The sequence below is a fragment of the Bos javanicus genome, chromosome 4 (assembly GCF_032452875.1).
Source record: "Bos javanicus breed banteng chromosome 4, ARS-OSU_banteng_1.0, whole genome shotgun sequence".
Lineage (NCBI taxonomy): Eukaryota > Metazoa > Chordata > Mammalia > Artiodactyla > Bovidae > Bos > Bos javanicus.
Genome location: NC_083871.1, coordinates 103,895,962 through 103,911,615, shown reverse-complemented (window position 1 = coordinate 103,911,615; position 15,654 = coordinate 103,895,962). Strand labels below are relative to the sequence as shown.

Here is a 15,654-nt window from a genome sequence, read left to right as displayed (position 1 = left end):
TCAGGCAGCGGGGACTGCGATGTGCAGAGTGTGGCGAGAAGGGGCGGATTGTGTGTAGAGGAAGGCGATTCAGGAGCAACTTGGCATACTTCCCGGCTCAGAGGGCAGAGGCAGCCGCAGAGTTTGGTGCCCGGCGCTGGCTCTTGCCGGGAGTCTGGGCAGAGCTTGGGAAGCAGGGTTTTGGTTGAAGCCATTATCGGTAGCAGTTGGCCTTGCCTTCACTCTCTGACACCATTTTCCCAGAAACCTTTGAGCCAAAAAAAGAGGGGACCATCCTTTTTCTGGGGCCACGCTCAGGAACTGCCGTCTGCTGCGGTGAAAGCAAACACGTCTTCGCAAGACCACCTGGGGCCTTGAGGTGGCTCTGCAGGGTCGCCCAGCTCTTGGCTCTGTCCAGGCAGGGTGGGGGTGAGGACTGGGAGACAGCAGGGCTCCGGGGGTCGCCCCTCTCAGCTGATGCGCCTTGTGTCCCCCAGCCCCCGGGACACTGTGCAGCATCACGTATTTCTGGTAAGCCAGGGACAAGGTGGCCCTTCCTTGCTGAAGTGCCAGTCATTAGCTGCATGATACCTGCCCCCATCCCCGCTCTCCCCAAAGTCTTACCCTCTTGTGCAGATGGGTGTCCTTCTGGCCAGCAGAAACAAGTCCCTGCCACACGGTTCAGGTTCCCAAAGATGAGGCCCTTGCCTTCAAAGGCAAACGGCAGCCTGTTTGGTTGGTTGGGATCATGATGTTGGGGAGTGAAGGGGAGGGTCCGTGCAGTAGTTTTATTTCTGGAAGAACCACTGCACTCCCAGGGGGGGAGCAGCAAACAGCTCAGTAAGGCACAAACACAAATCGGATGGTCTGCTTTGTTTATAGAGTGAATGAGCTGCTTCTTTCATCTCTGCCCAAAGAGTCAATGCTACCAATTCCAGAAGCCTGAATTCCTTACAAGATAAAACGATGTATGACCATAAGCGCTAAGATGATTGCTGCTGTTGACTTTAAAGTGAAACTAAGCTTGACTAAGAGCAACTCATATGTCCAGTGAGTATGGCCCAACAGAATCCCCTGGCTTCCAGAAATGGCTCATAAACTTCCCGGTAAAGGACAGCAAGCCTTATTATTTTATAATCACATTTTTCTTGGGATTAAAAATAATATTACCCAGTCTAATCGCCTAGTTGCCAAAATTTGGGCTGTTTTTTAAAAAATCAATCCGTTCTCAACAAAGACAATGATTTGTGCCTTGAGGGTGGTCGAAAGACTGCACTCACACACCGAGGACCGTTTCCAGAGAAAAGTGCTAAGAAGGTGTTTTCTGATATGGCATATCTGCAGTAAGGTTTCAGCCTATCAGGAAAATGCCTTTGAAGGTCACAAAATTCATTTGGCTGTATAAGTTCTGGTGCGTATGCTAAAATAATCAGTCACGTTATGTTATAGTCACACCTCGTCCTCTCGTTCTGGAAAATCAATAAAGCGAGAAGAAGGCTGGGGATATTGTGCACAACTATTTAAAAGAGAGAAAACAAAAAATAATATTCTGTGAAAATGGTCCTCAAGGAAACACAGACCTAGTTTTCATAAGCAGGCTCAATTTTATCTCCAAGCTCATCACTGAATTATTAAACCGAAGTACCCATCATATCCTAGACAAAAGCACACAAAAATAAGGAAACAGCATGCATCCTTTTCTATGATGCTCTAGGGCACCGGAAATTATCCACGGCCTCTAAAATGTATTTCTAAAATGTGTCCATTATTCACACTCTGAGTGGTCTATTCCACCAAATGTTACAAAGCCCGATGTTGCCCTCACTTCTGACACCTTCCCACCTGAAATGTCCACCCTCCTCTTCTCTGCTAGTCCTTCCCTGCATCTCAAGACCCAGCTAAATACCTTCCTGCTTCCCAAAGCCACCTGTGCCTGGCTGGTGACCCAGAAAGGCTGAAGGAATAAGACAGGAAGATGAGATTCAAAAATCATGCAAGAAGCTACAAGGAGACCCCCAAAAGCTGCCTCCTGAGGGTATTTCCTGGGCCCTGGGACACTCAGCACCATAGGAACTGCCAAGAAGGAAGAGTGGGGTGTCCAGGCAGGAGAGGGAGCAGTCCCTAGCAGACCCCTTGGGTCTTATCCAACTTGTTTTTCACCAGCACCGGTGGCAGCTAGATTCAGCACAGATCAGCCCAAGCAAGACCATCAACAGATGAAGCAGTCATGGAGTAAATCCAAGGTGCTGGGTGGCCTTTCGTTTTGTCCATTGTTTCCTTTGCTGTGTAGAAGATTTTAGTTTCATATAGTCCCACTAGCTTATTGGTGATGTTGTTGCCTGTGTTTTTAGTGTCATAGCCAAAAAAATCATTGCCAAGACCAATGTCAAGGGGCTTTTTCTCTATGTTTTCTTCTAGGAGACTTTTAGTTGCAGGTCTTACATTTAAGTTGTTAATCTGATTTGGGTTTATTTTTATTTATGGTTGCTGCTGCTGCTGCTAAGTTGCTTCAGTCATGTCTGATTCTGTGCGACCCCATAGACAGCAGCCCACCAGGCTCCCCTGTCCCTGGGATTTTCCAAGCAAGAACACTGGAGTGGGTTGCCATTTCCTTCTCCAATGCATGAAAGTGAAAAGTGAAAGCGAAGTTGCTCAGTCGTGTCCGACTCTTAGTGACACCATTGGACTGCAGCATACCAGGCTCCTCCGTCCATGTGTCTGTTTTTATTCCAGAACCACATGTTTTGACTATTATAGCTCTGTAATATAGTTTGAAATCAGAAATTGTGATGCCTCCAAATTTGTTCTTCTTTCTCAACAGTGACTTTACAATTCAGTTTTTTGTGGATCTATGCAAATTTTAAGATTTTTTTCCTATCTGTGGAAAATGCCATTGGAATTTCGATAGGTATTACATTGACTCCATAGATCACTTTGGGTACTATGAACATTTTGACAATATTAATTCTTCCCACATATAAACATGGGATTTTTTTCCATGTATTTTGTGGCTTTTTCCATTTCTTTCATCAATGGCATATTGATGAAATTTTCAGCGTACAGATCTTTTACTTCCTTGATTAAAGTTATCCTTAAGTATTTCATTCTCTTTGATGCTATTGTCAATGGGATTGATTTCTTTTTCAGAAAGTTTGTTGTTAGTCTGTAGAAATGCAACTGACCTTTTTATGTTGATTTTGTATCCTGCAACTTTAATGAATTCATTCATTAGTTCTAATGGTTTTTGTTGGGGGGGGGTGAGTCTAGGATATTGCATGTATAAGAGCATATGCTCTGCAAACAGATAGTTTTACTTCTTCCTTTCTAATTTAGATATCAATGTTTTCCTTTTCTTATCTAATTGCTGTGCAAGGACTACTAGCATTATGCTGAATGTCAAAAGCGGGCATTCTTGTTTTGTTCCTGATCTTAGAGAAAAGACTTTCAGCTTCTCATTCTTGAGTATGATGTTAGCTGTGAGTTTGTCCTGAACTATGGCCTTTATTGTGTTGAGGTACTTTCCGTCCTAATTTTTTGAGAGTTTTTATCATGAAAGGAAGTCAGATTTTGTCAAATGCATTTCCTGCATCTATTGAGATAATTGTAGATTAGCTGTTAATGTGGTGTATCTTCATTCTGTTAATGTGGTGTATCACATTTATTGATTTGCATACATTGAACCAACTTGCGCCCTGGGAGCAGTGGTTTCTTCTCTTTTTTAAATATTTGTTTGACTGTGCCAGGTCTTAGTTGAGGGGTGTGGGATCTGTAGCTGCAGCATGTGAAATCTTTAGTTGTGGCATGCAGGATTTTTAGTTGCGGCATGCAAACTCTTAGTTGTGGCATGTAGGATCTGGTTCCTTGATCAGGGATTAAACCTGGGCCCTCTGCACTGGGAGCTCAGAGTCTTAGTACTGAACCACTAGGGAAGTCCCAGTGGTTTCTTTTAAATATGTCTGAAATTAGATGTAGGGGACAGGGGAGCCTGGTGGGCTGCCATCTATGGGGTCACACAGAGTCGGACACGACTGAAGTGACCTAGCAGCAGCAGCAGCAGCTAGAGTTAGAATCTAGTTTTTCTACATGGAAAGCAAGCTCTATGGGAAAGAAACTTCCAGGTACAGACAGGGATGGACCTTATCATTGTCTTAATGATCACTATTCACAATTTAATTTAACCTGATGAGCGCAGGCGGCTGCGACCGGCGTGCTAAGCGCGGCGGAGAGGAGCCACCCCACATCCGAGGTCAGGGGCAGAAGCCGGGAGGACCCCAAGCCCGAAGGGCGGCAGCCAAGAGGAGTTACCCCACATCTGAGGTCAGGGGCAGCAGCCAAGAGTACCATACTGCGACAGCGCAAGAATGGCCGAGAGGAGCTACCCCACGCCCCCACGCCCGAGGCCAGGGGCGGTGGCCGGGAGGACCAAGCCCATGTCCAAGGAGCCGTGGCTGCGAGGGCGCAGGAGGGCCTAGAGGAGCTATCCCACGTTGAAGGTCAGGAAGGGCGGTGGTGAGGAGATACCCCTCGTCCAAGGTAAGGAGCAATGGCTGCGCTTTGCTGGAGCAGCCGTGAAGAGATATCCCACGCCCAAGGTAAGAGAAACCCGAGTAAGACGGTAGGTGTTGCAAGAGGGCATCAGAGGGCAAACACACTGAAACCATACTCACAGAAAACTACTCAATCTAATCACACTAGGACAACAGCCTTGTCTAACTCAATGAAACTAAGCCATGCCCGTGGGGCAACCCAAGACAGGCAGGTCATGGTGGAGAGATCGGACAGAATGTGGTCCACTGGAGAAGGGAACAGCAAACCACTTCAGTATTCTTGCCTTGAGAACCCCATGAACAGTATGAAAAGGCAAAATGATAGGATACTGAAAGAGAAACTCCCCAGGTCAGTAGGGGCCCAATATGCTACTGGAGATCAGTGGAGAAATAACTCCAGAAAGAATGAAGGGATGGAGCCAAAGCAAAAAGAATACCCAGCTGTGGATGTGACTGGTGATAGAAGCAAGGTGTGATGCTGTAAAGAGCAATATTGCATAGGAACCTGGAATGTCAGGTCCATGAATCAAGGCAAATTGGAAGTGGTCAAACAGGAGATGGCAAGAGTGAATGTCGACATTCTAGGAATCAGCGAACTAAAATGGACTGGAATGGGTGAATTTAACTCAGATGACCATTATATCTACTACTGCGGGCAGGAATCCCTCAGAAGAAATGGAGTAGTCATCATGGTCAACAGAAGACTCTGAAATGCAGTACTTGGATGCAATCTCAAAAACAACAGAATGATCTCTGTTCGTTTCCAAGGCAAACCATTCAATATCACAGTAATCCAAGTCTATGCCCCAACCAGTAATGCTGAAGAAGCTGAAGTTGAACAGTTCTGTGAAGACCTACAAGACCTTTTAGAACTAACACCCAAAAAAGATGTCCTTTTCATTATAGGGGACTGGAATGCAAAAGTAGGAAGTCAAGAAACACCTGGAGTAACAGGCAAATTTGGCCTTGGAATATGGAATGAAGCAGGGCAAAGAGTTTTGCCAAGAAAATGCACTGGTCATAGCAAACACCCTCTTCCAACAACACAAGAGAAGACTCTACACATGGACATCACCAGATGGTCAACACCGAAATCAGATTGATTATATTCTTTGCAGCCAAAGATGGAGAAGCTCTATACAGTCAGCAAAAACAAGACCAGGAGCTGACTGTGGCTCAGATCATGAACTCCTTATTGCCAAATTCAGATTTAAATTGAAGACAGTAGGGAAAACCACTAGACCATTCAGGTATGACCTAAATCAAATCCCTTATGACTATACAGTGGAAGTGAGAAATAGATTTAAGGGACTAGATCTGATAGAGTGCCTGATGAACTATGGAATGAGGTTCGTGACATTGTACAGGAGACAGGGATCAAGACCATCCCCATGGAAAAGAAATGCAAAAAAGCAAAATGGCTGTCTGGGGAGGACTTACAAATAGCTATGAAAAGAAGAGAAGCTAAAAGCAAAGGAGAAGAGGAAAGATATAAGCATCTGAATGCAGAGTTCCAAAGAATAGCAAGAAGAGATAAGAAAGCCTTCTTCAGCAATCAATACAAAGAAATAGAGGAAAACAACAGAATGGGAAAGACTAGGGATCTCTTTAAGAAAATCAGAGATACCAAAGGAACATTTCATGCAAAGATGGGCTTGATAAAGGACAGAAATGGTATGGACCTAACAGAAGCAGAAGATACTAAGAAGAGATGGCAAGAATACACAGAAGAACTGTACAAAAAAGATCTTCATGACCCAAATAATCATGATGGTGTGATCACTGACCTAGAGCCAGACATCCTGGAATGTGAAGTCAAGTGGGCCTTAGAAAGCATCACTACGAACAAAGCTAGTGGAGGTGATAGAATTCCAGTTGAGCTGTTCCAAATCCTGAAAGATGATGCTGTGAAAGTGCTGCACTCAATATGCCAGCAAATTTGGAAAACTCAGCAGTGGCCACAGGACTGGAAAAGGTCAGTTTTCATTCCAATCCCAAAGAAAGGCAATGCCAAAGAATGCTCAAACTACCACACAATTGCACTCATCTCACATGCTAGTAAAGTAATGCTCAAAATTCTCCAAGCCATGCTTCAGCAATATGTGAACCGTGAACTTCCAGATGTTCAAGCTGGCTTTAGAAAAGGCAGAGGAACCAGAGATCAAATTGCCAACATCCTCTGGATCATGGGAAAAGCAAGAGAGTTCCAGAAAAACATCTATTTCTGCTTTATTGACTATGCCAAAGCCTTTGACTGTGTGGATCACAATAAACTGTGGACAATTCTGAAAGAGATGGGAATACCAGACCACCTGATCTGCCTCTTGAGAAATTTGTATGCAGGTCAGGAAGCAACAGTTAGACCTGGACATGGAACAACAGACTGGTTCCAAATAGGAAAAGGAGTACGTCAAGGCTGTATATTGTCACCCTGCTTATTTAACTTCTATGCAGAGTACAACATGAGAAACGCTGGGCTGGAAGAAGCACAGGCTGGAATCAAGATTGCTGGGAGAAATATCAATAACCTCAGATATGCAGATGACACCACCCTTATGGCAGAAAGTGAAGAGGAACTAAAGAGCCTCTTGATGAAAGTGAAAGTGGAGAGTGAAAAAGTTGGCTTAAAGCTCAACATTCAGAAAACGAAGATCATGGCATCTGGTCCCATCACTTCATGGCAAATAGATGGGGAAACAGTGGAAACAGTGTCAGACTTTATTTTTCTGGGCTCCAAAATAACTGCAGATGGTGACTGCAGCCATGAAATTAAAAGACACTTACTCCTTGGAAAGAAAGTTATGACCAACCTAGATAGCATATTCAAAAGCAGAGACATTACTTTGCCAACAAAGGTCCGTCTAGTCAAGGCTATGGTTTTTCCAGTGGTCATGTATGGATGTGAGAGTTGGACTGTGAAGAAGGCTGAGTGCCAAAGAATTGGTGCTTTTGAACTGTGGTGTTGGAGAAGACTCTTGAGAGTAAATTGGACTCTCAAGGGAGAGTCAAGCAAGGGAATCAAACTAGTCAATCCTAAGGAAATCAGTCCTGAATATTCATTGGAAGGACTGATGCTGAAGCTGAAGCTCCAATACTTTGGCCACCTGATGCAAAGAACTCACTCACTGGAAAAGACCCTGATGCTGGGAAATATTGAAGGCGGGAGAAGAAGGGGATGACATAAGATGAGATGACTGGATGGCATCATCAACTCGATGGACATGAGTTTGAGCTAGCTCCGGGAGTTGGTGATGGACAGGGAAGCCTGGTGTGCTACAGTCCATGGGGTCACAAAGAATCGGACATGACTGAGTGACTGAACTGAACTAAACTGAGAATGAGACTTGATCAGAACACTAACTTACCCTGTTTCCTATTTTAATGTCCATTTGGTTTATATTTCTGGGTCTCAGGTTCCTCAGACTTAAATGCAGCTTGGCATTAAGAGCCCTTCCACCTTCCCAAGACAACTCTTCTCTCTTTAGCCACTTATCGCAACAACCTCGGTTTACTTTCCTCACTGCTTCATCAGCCAGGAAGTTTCCCGATTATTCTAAATTCTCCTGTGTGTTCTACTCTGCTCTTGGAGAGTACGTCTTGAAACCTCCATGTTCAAAGCATAAGACTGCTTTCCTCTTCATTGCTACAGAGGAGGAATTCCCTACTCTTTTTAGTAAAACCTTTTTTGTTGTTGTTTTCCTCAGTAATTGATATTTGTCTTAAAAATATGAAAGATGCAGAAAGAGTAAAGGAAGAAAAAACCCCACAATCCTATCACTATTCCTCGTAACTCAGTTGGTAAAGAATCTTCCTGCAATGCAGGAGACCCAGGTTTGATTCCTGGGTGGGAAAGATACCCTGGTGAAGGAAATGGCAACCCACTCCAGTATTCTTGCCTGGAGAATCCTATGTACAGGGGAGCCTGACAGGCTACAGTCCATGGGATCGCAAGAATCATACACGACTTTGCAATTAAACCACAACCATTAGTATCTGGGCTATTTCCTTACATTCTTTCTCTCGCTTTCTTTTTTTTTTCCGTGTACAGATGAATTTTTTATTGTGATATAATTCACATGTCATAAAATTCATCCTGTTAAAGTATGTGATTCAGTGGTTTTAGTATATTCACTGAGTTGTGCAACCATCAGCATTATCTAATTTCAGAACATTTTCATCACCCCCAAGAAACTCCACACCTACCAGCAACCACTCCCATCTCCCCTCCTCCAGCTCCTGACAACCACTAATCTAGTTTCTGTCTGTGTGGATCGGGCAAGTATATTTGCATGTTATTAAATAGGGAATCCTTACACTCTTTCTTAGGGCTTCCCTGATAGCTCAGTTGGTAAAGAATCTGCCTGCAATGCAGGAGACCCTGGTTCAATTCCTGGGTTGGGAAGATCCACTGGAGAAGGGATAGGCTACCCACTCCAGTATTCTTGGTCTTCCATTGTGGTTCAGCTGGTAAAGAATCCGCCCACATTTCGGGAGACCTGGGTTCGATCTCTGGGTTGAGAAGATCCATCTCCTGGAGAAGGAAAAGGCTACTCCACTCCAGTATTCTGGCCTGGAGAATTCTATGAACTGTATAGTCCATGGGGTCACAAAGAGTCAGATACGACTGAGTAACTTTCACTTTCACTTCACTTTACACTCTTTCTTAATAAAGAAATCCTCATCTTACCAAAAGCTGCCAGCTCATAGGTGGTCTTCAAAATTTAATTACATTGTACTTAAGATTGCCTCTGCTGCTACTGCTGCTGCTAAATCTCTTCAGTCGTGTCCGACTCTGTGCGACCCCATAGACGGAAGCCCACCAGGCTCCCCGTCCCTGGGATTCTCCAGGCAAGAACATTGGAGTGGGTTGCCATTTCCTTCTCCAAGGCATGAAAGTGAAAAGTGAAAGAGAAGTCGCTCAGTCGTGTCCGACTCCTGGCGACCCCATGGACTGCAGCCCACCAGGCTCCTCCGTCCATGGGATTCTCCAGGCAAGATTGCCTCCAGCACTATTTAACTCACACCACTTACTTCTTGGACATAAATCTCTTCCAAAAGTCAGGATTTCAAACAACTTCATACAGAAAAATGAGATTTTAAGATGTTTTGTCACGTGTTTTGATCACAAGCTTCGTGGGCTTCTTGCTAATGTATCCTACATCCCCAGCTCCAACCCCCAGGGGAGTAGCCCTGAGCCCCTTAGACCCCAGTGCACACTGTTCAGCCTCATAACTATCCATTTTAGTGACTGTCGTCAAAAAAATTGTATCAAATACCTTTAGGGGAAAACTATCAAAATATACTATTTTAGTCTCTTTTAAAATGAAATTGATTCTTTTCTATTCTGCTTTCTAAATTCATACATATACTTCATAATGAAATGTTTAAGTACATGCCATAGTCTTGCTCTGCAAGGTGAGTAGAGATCCAAAAACAGCACACCTGTTGGGGTCCAATTAGAGCATGGACCCCAAGCTGGTCCAAACTGAAAAGGCCATAGGAAAAGGATGATGCATGTAGGCAGAAGAATTAAGACTTGTATTGAGCTATGACATCTAAGGGAAGAGCCAGCAAGAAAATACCAGTGGAGATTAGAGCCAACATTCATTAGGCACCAACTGCATGCATGCACTGTGGAGGAGCAGGGGATAGAGGTGAGAACAACAAGGAAAGGCACAGTGAGTGGGACTGGTCAGTGCTGTGGGCAAGCAGAACCTTCAGTGAGGAGGTGCCGCTGAGCTCCTTGAAAGAAAGAGGAGAGAAAGGGGATTCCAAGCATGGAGAACAGCAAGAACAGAGGCCTGGATGCGTGGAGCACGTGACCATTCATGGACCTGCCAAGCCCACAGGATGGAGTCAGGGTCTGGGGGATGAAGCTGCTGCAAGAGGAGAACCAAAGCCTACATCCCGAGTGCCTTGTGGCCTTCTTCATTTTGCCTGCATTAAACCAAACACTAGAACAGGCAAGTTATGGACAGGTTTCCAGAACTGCAGTGAGGTACGGGACCTCGCCCCTGATTTGAATGAACCCCCAGGCTGGTGCAGCCGGCAAGAAGTGGCCCTCCTCGCGTTACCTTCCCAGAGTTGAGGCTCTTATTGCACGCTCTCCTGGTCCAGAGGCAGGCGGAACTCTTAACAGGAAAGAGTAAGGAGTTTAAACCTTCAAAACTGCACTCTGCACAAGACTTCCTTGGGGGCAGATGCTGTGAGGGTCTTTCTACCCCCCAGCTCTCCCTGAGTGCCCTTCTCTTTCCCACATGCATCTTGTCGAGAAAATGAAACGGGAGGGAGGCCCTGCCTCATTCAAGCTGATGTCTGTTGCCCAGGAGTCTTGGGGATTCCCTGATAGTTCAGTTGGTAAAGAATCCGCCTGCAGTGCAGGAGACCCCAGTTCGATCCCTGTGTCAGGAAGATCCACTGGCGAGGGGATAGGCTACCCACTCCAGTATTCTTGGGCTTCCCTTGTGGCTCAGCTGAAAAAATCCACCTCAATGCAGAAGACCTGGGTTCGATCCCTGGGTCGGGAAGATCCCCTGGAGAAGGGAAAGGCCACCCACTCCAGTATTCTGGCCTGGAGGACTCCATGGACTGTATAGTCCAAGGGGTTGCACACGACTAAGCAACTTTCACTTCACTTCACTTCTCTCAGGAGTCTTGCCTGGAAAACAAGTGTTGAGAGCTCAAGGATGGTGACCTTGAGCTGATCCGGGATAGACCTAGGATATAAGAACCACATCCATGGCCCCTCAAGGCTCCTCCTCTTCAGCGTCATCCTCCCCAGACAGCCAGCTCAGCCACAACCTTCACATCTCCCCCACCTTGGGCATCTAATCTAGACCTCCTGTTTTCTGACCTTGTACCAGGGCCTCACGCCATGCCTGGAGCACATGAACAAATCAGTAAATATTTTCACAAGAACAAATAGAAGTCTGCTCTGGCTTCCTATTCACCACCTCCACTTCATGCCTCTCTCTAATCTCAGTGTCTTTGACCCAAGTTATTAGCATGGCCCCGGAACAGGTTACAAATGCACAACTGCCTTGCTGAATGGTATGGTGTTATTAGCTGTGACTCTGATCTACGCTGATTAGAAACACCCAGTTACAGCAGCTTATCACTCAGGACACATGCCCCTTTCCAGTACAAGCACAACATTAATGTATGCAATTCACTCACCCATTCATCAGACATTTATCAGAGCCATACTATATATATCAGGCACTGAGCTGGAAATTAAGACTATAGAAATTGAAAAGACCCAATAAGACAGAAACAGAAGTGAAGTGAAGTGTACAATAGAAATATGGATGCTGTGAGACCATGGGGGCCTCAAACAGGACACTCTTTGAGAATTACAGTCAGTGCACAACCGTTGATGAGAAATTAATATTAATAAGCATATTAACGAGAAATTTTAAATATACCTGAAGCACAAAAGACTTATTTCCCTCTGTGTTTAGGTCACATTAAACGATAGTTAATGATACGGGCTGATGTCTACTAAGCACCCAGAACATATCAGGCACTGTGCTAAGTCCATCTCTGAGCAGAAACACGCTGAGATGGATGGAAGGATAGAGCAGGGTGGGAGAAGGAGCCTACCACTTGCTCCTGGGTTTGCACGTGGCTGGTTTCAAGGCAAGATAAGCCACACTGAGAAAAGTTCAAAAGATAATTAAACCAGTTAGAAAGCAAAACAGCACTGGGACTGAAGCTGGGTTTCAGAGCCAATTTCCAAGAAGTAATTTCATCATCATAGAACATCAAACGTGAATTCCATTTTCAGCTATGCAAATTCCAAAAGAATAATACCTCACATTTGCATAATGCTTGATGCTTTTCAAAGTGCTTTCCCAGTTATTAATCGAGAGGAGGCTTTATTACTACCAGAAACGTAAATTGAAATTCTGTTCAAACTCAAACTCTCCATTATTTTTTCCACTTTCCCCTCAAAAACCAGAGCTGCCTAAATCCAGGTGCTTTTGATGGAGTGGGTAATTTTAATAACTTTCACTGACAAGGTGAATATGCATAAATGAAGCATATTGTGGGGCCTCACATCCAGTCTCTGATCAAGTCAGACTTTAGAAAACCTTCTGTTGAATTAACAAGATCACAGGGAGTTGTTTCCAGTTTAAATTTGAGATCCTCCCAGGTCTCAGACTTGGTGGCACTGCACACACTTCATTCATCCCTTTCTATCAAATATTAGAAAATGAGGAAATTAGTTCCACCTCTTTATCTTTAAACCTACAGAAATCCCTTCGCAGTGACTTTCCCATGCACGTCGCCAGACCACGTTGCCGGACAGCTCCTTTATCTTTTTTTTTTTTTTTTGCTTTTAACGTCATCAGAACCAAGAGGCTGAATCTGCTGTAAATCCAGCCTGGGGAGATAGGACGGGGATGCAAGGAAATACTTCTGCCCAAACCTTGCCAATCTGTTGCTTTCTCCCTCTCTCTCAAACTTAATTATGTGTAGCGTTCTCAGTCATTGAATCACCAGCCTTTCCTGACACCTCCATCGCATGCATTAGAGCAAAAGATTAACCTGGCTGTTTGCTTTTAATTCTGAAGCTGTGTTAATACTCAACTCCCTGTAGATTAGAGAGGAAGAAAAACACACTCCCAAAGACCCCACCCCGGTTCCAGCATGGCTCTGCGACTGCTATTTCTGACAATGTCACCGTGGTTGGGACATACTGGCTGCACTTACCATTTCAGGAGGGCCAAGAAGACCACGGACAGGGCCACCGTCACCATGGGGCTGCTCACTTCCAGCCTGAAGAGCCCTAAGACTTCCATTGTTCCTCAGAGACCCTAGAGGGGTGATACTGCAGAGGAAAGAGAAAGGCTGATCCCCCAGCTGTTACAGGAACCCACAGTCTGCAGACAGAAGACATAGGCAACCAAGAAAATATCCCAAGATGTGGGTCTCTGAAGTGTGCCCTTTCTCGGAAGTGTCTCCTTATAAAGAGGAAGGAAGAGGAGGGGAAAACAAAGGGTTTCATTGTAAGGCAATGAATCAGCAACTTTATTTTCTTGATGATGGTACCGCCAATAAACATTTACGTTAACTTTCCCGGGAAGAAGCAGCAGCAGACCCGACCCAAGGTCTGCTGGGAAAGACAATGGCTGCAACTGTAGAATTCTATCGTGACAAGTACTCCTTAAAGAAAGAACATGCTTAAAAAAAAATAATTTGTCATTAAATGCTCATATGGGTCAGGAAACTGAATGCCCCAGAAAAATTCAAGGCCAGACATCAGACTGATGAAAATTGCCAGCTGCATTGAGGACATCCATCCCACTAAGGTCATTTGGGCTTCCCTAATAGCTCAGTTGGTAAAGAACCCGCCTGCAATGCAGGAGATCCCGGTTCAATTCCTGGGTTGGGAAGATCAGGGATAGGCTACCCACTCCAGTATTCTTGGGCTTCCCCTGTGGCTCAGCTGGTAAAGAATCCACCTGCAATGTGGGAGACCTGGGTTTCATCCCTGGGTTGGGAAGATCCCCTGGAGAAGGGAAAGCTACCCACTCCTGTATTCTGCCCTGGAGTACTCCATGAACTGTAAAGTCCATGGGGTCACAAAGAGTCAGATACAACTGAGCAATTTGTGCTTTCACTTTTCAAGGTCATTTAGTCCGTGGGGTCCCCTGGCCCCTAGGGGTTCAGTGGGGTCCCTACTCAATGCCTAAGGATCTTGCCTCGTGTCAGCCCTCTCATAATGACTTGGAGGATTTCTTAAATGTCTAAAAGCATACCTGTAGGTTTGTGTAAGGGCCCTTTGTTCTATCTCTGAGCTTATCGGACTAAGGTGGACTGGATCATCTTTTGCTTATTAATCAGCTGGTGACACCTTCAGTAACAGGAAGGGTGTATCAGAGAGGAAACCATTCACTCACCATGACAGTCTTTTGTTCATTCATCATGGGTCGGGGGGCCAGGCTGTATGCTGGGTTTACAATCCTTGGAGGAGAAGCACTGGGCTCTGGAGAATTTTCTCTGGGGACAGATAGACAATAAACAAGTAGATAAATTGCATGTTGAGAACAGCATTGTGAAGGTTGTGAACACAGGTCTGTGACTGGGAATAACTGGGATAACCCATTAGGAGAGTGTGGGGGGAAATCTGGGGAGGACAACTTGAAGCCAAGAGCCTCAGGCGAGGGGGAGACAGGTAAAGCCTTTGGGCCAAAAAGGTGACCAGATAAAGGCTCTCAGGTGGGAGCAAACTCCCCTTGTTGTGGGAACTGGAGAGAGGCCAGCAGGCCAGCTGGAGGAGCAGCTGGGAAAGGAGGAGACTCCGCAGAGGCCAGACAGCTCAGAGCCACGGCAAGCAGCCGGGGCTTCATTTTATGTGCCACTTAGCAGTTTAGTGCGGTCATATTTCTGTTTGTTAGAGTTGTTCTGGCCCTGCGTGAAGAATTCATGGAAAGAGAAGCAGGGAGCCGCTTGGAAGATGATTTTGTTCGTCTTGAGACGAGGCTGCTCAAACTAGAGTAGGGATGAGAGGAGGAGAGAAGTAGATGAGTTTGAAATCTATTCTGGGGACAGACTGTGCAGAATTTCCTGGTGGATTGGAGGAAGACAGAGGGGAGGGAGGCGGCATGTCTGATCCCCATGTTCCTGACTTGAGGGAGCACCCTTCACTGAGACGAAGAAGGCTGGGAAAAGATGGGGTACTGCTGGGATCAAAAGTTGGGTTTTGGTGCTGTTGAGATACCTGGGAGACACTGGAGTGGAGCTGTCAAGTCAGAGAGGAATCTCGGCTGCAAATACAAATAATAATCCTTAATACTGACAGTACCATTTATGGAGGACTTACTATGTGCTAGATACTAGTCTAAGAACATCCAGGTATATTAGCTCACTTAATCCTCATAAGCTACTCTAGGAGGCAATGCTTATTATTAATCCCACTTTAGAGAAGTAGAAACTGAGGCATGGGAGGTATGACTCCAAAGCCCATACTCTTTATCAAAAGGTGATAGTCAATCATTCAAGGCACCAATATGCAAATGGTAGTTAAATCCAGATGCACTGATGAGCAACAGCCCCAAATAAGAGAGTGACCATGCAAATACCAAGTGGCTTCCTTCCAAGCATCCTCCCTGTTCTCTAACCA

The 15,654-nt window shown here is 45.3% G+C and overlaps 1 protein-coding gene across 4 annotated transcripts in view; it reads right to left on the bottom strand.

Annotated features, from left to right (window-relative positions):
- The window catches only part of TBXAS1 (thromboxane A synthase 1), a 173,175-nt gene extending 159,667 nt beyond the window's left edge, over nucleotides 1-13,508 (bottom strand). For 2 of the 4 annotated variants that reach the window (XM_061414882.1, XM_061414884.1), the window contains exon 1: nucleotides 13,242-13,507. In XM_061414882.1, the coding sequence (XP_061270866.1) occupies nucleotides 13,242-13,330 (89 nt within the window). In that variant the 5' untranslated portion in view covers nucleotides 13,331-13,507. Of the gene's footprint in view, nucleotides 1-13,241 lie in introns of all 4 variants that reach the window. The other 2 variants (XM_061414885.1, XM_061414883.1) reach the window with 2 other exon arrangements.
- Nucleotides 13,509-15,654: the final 2,146 nt, after the last annotated feature.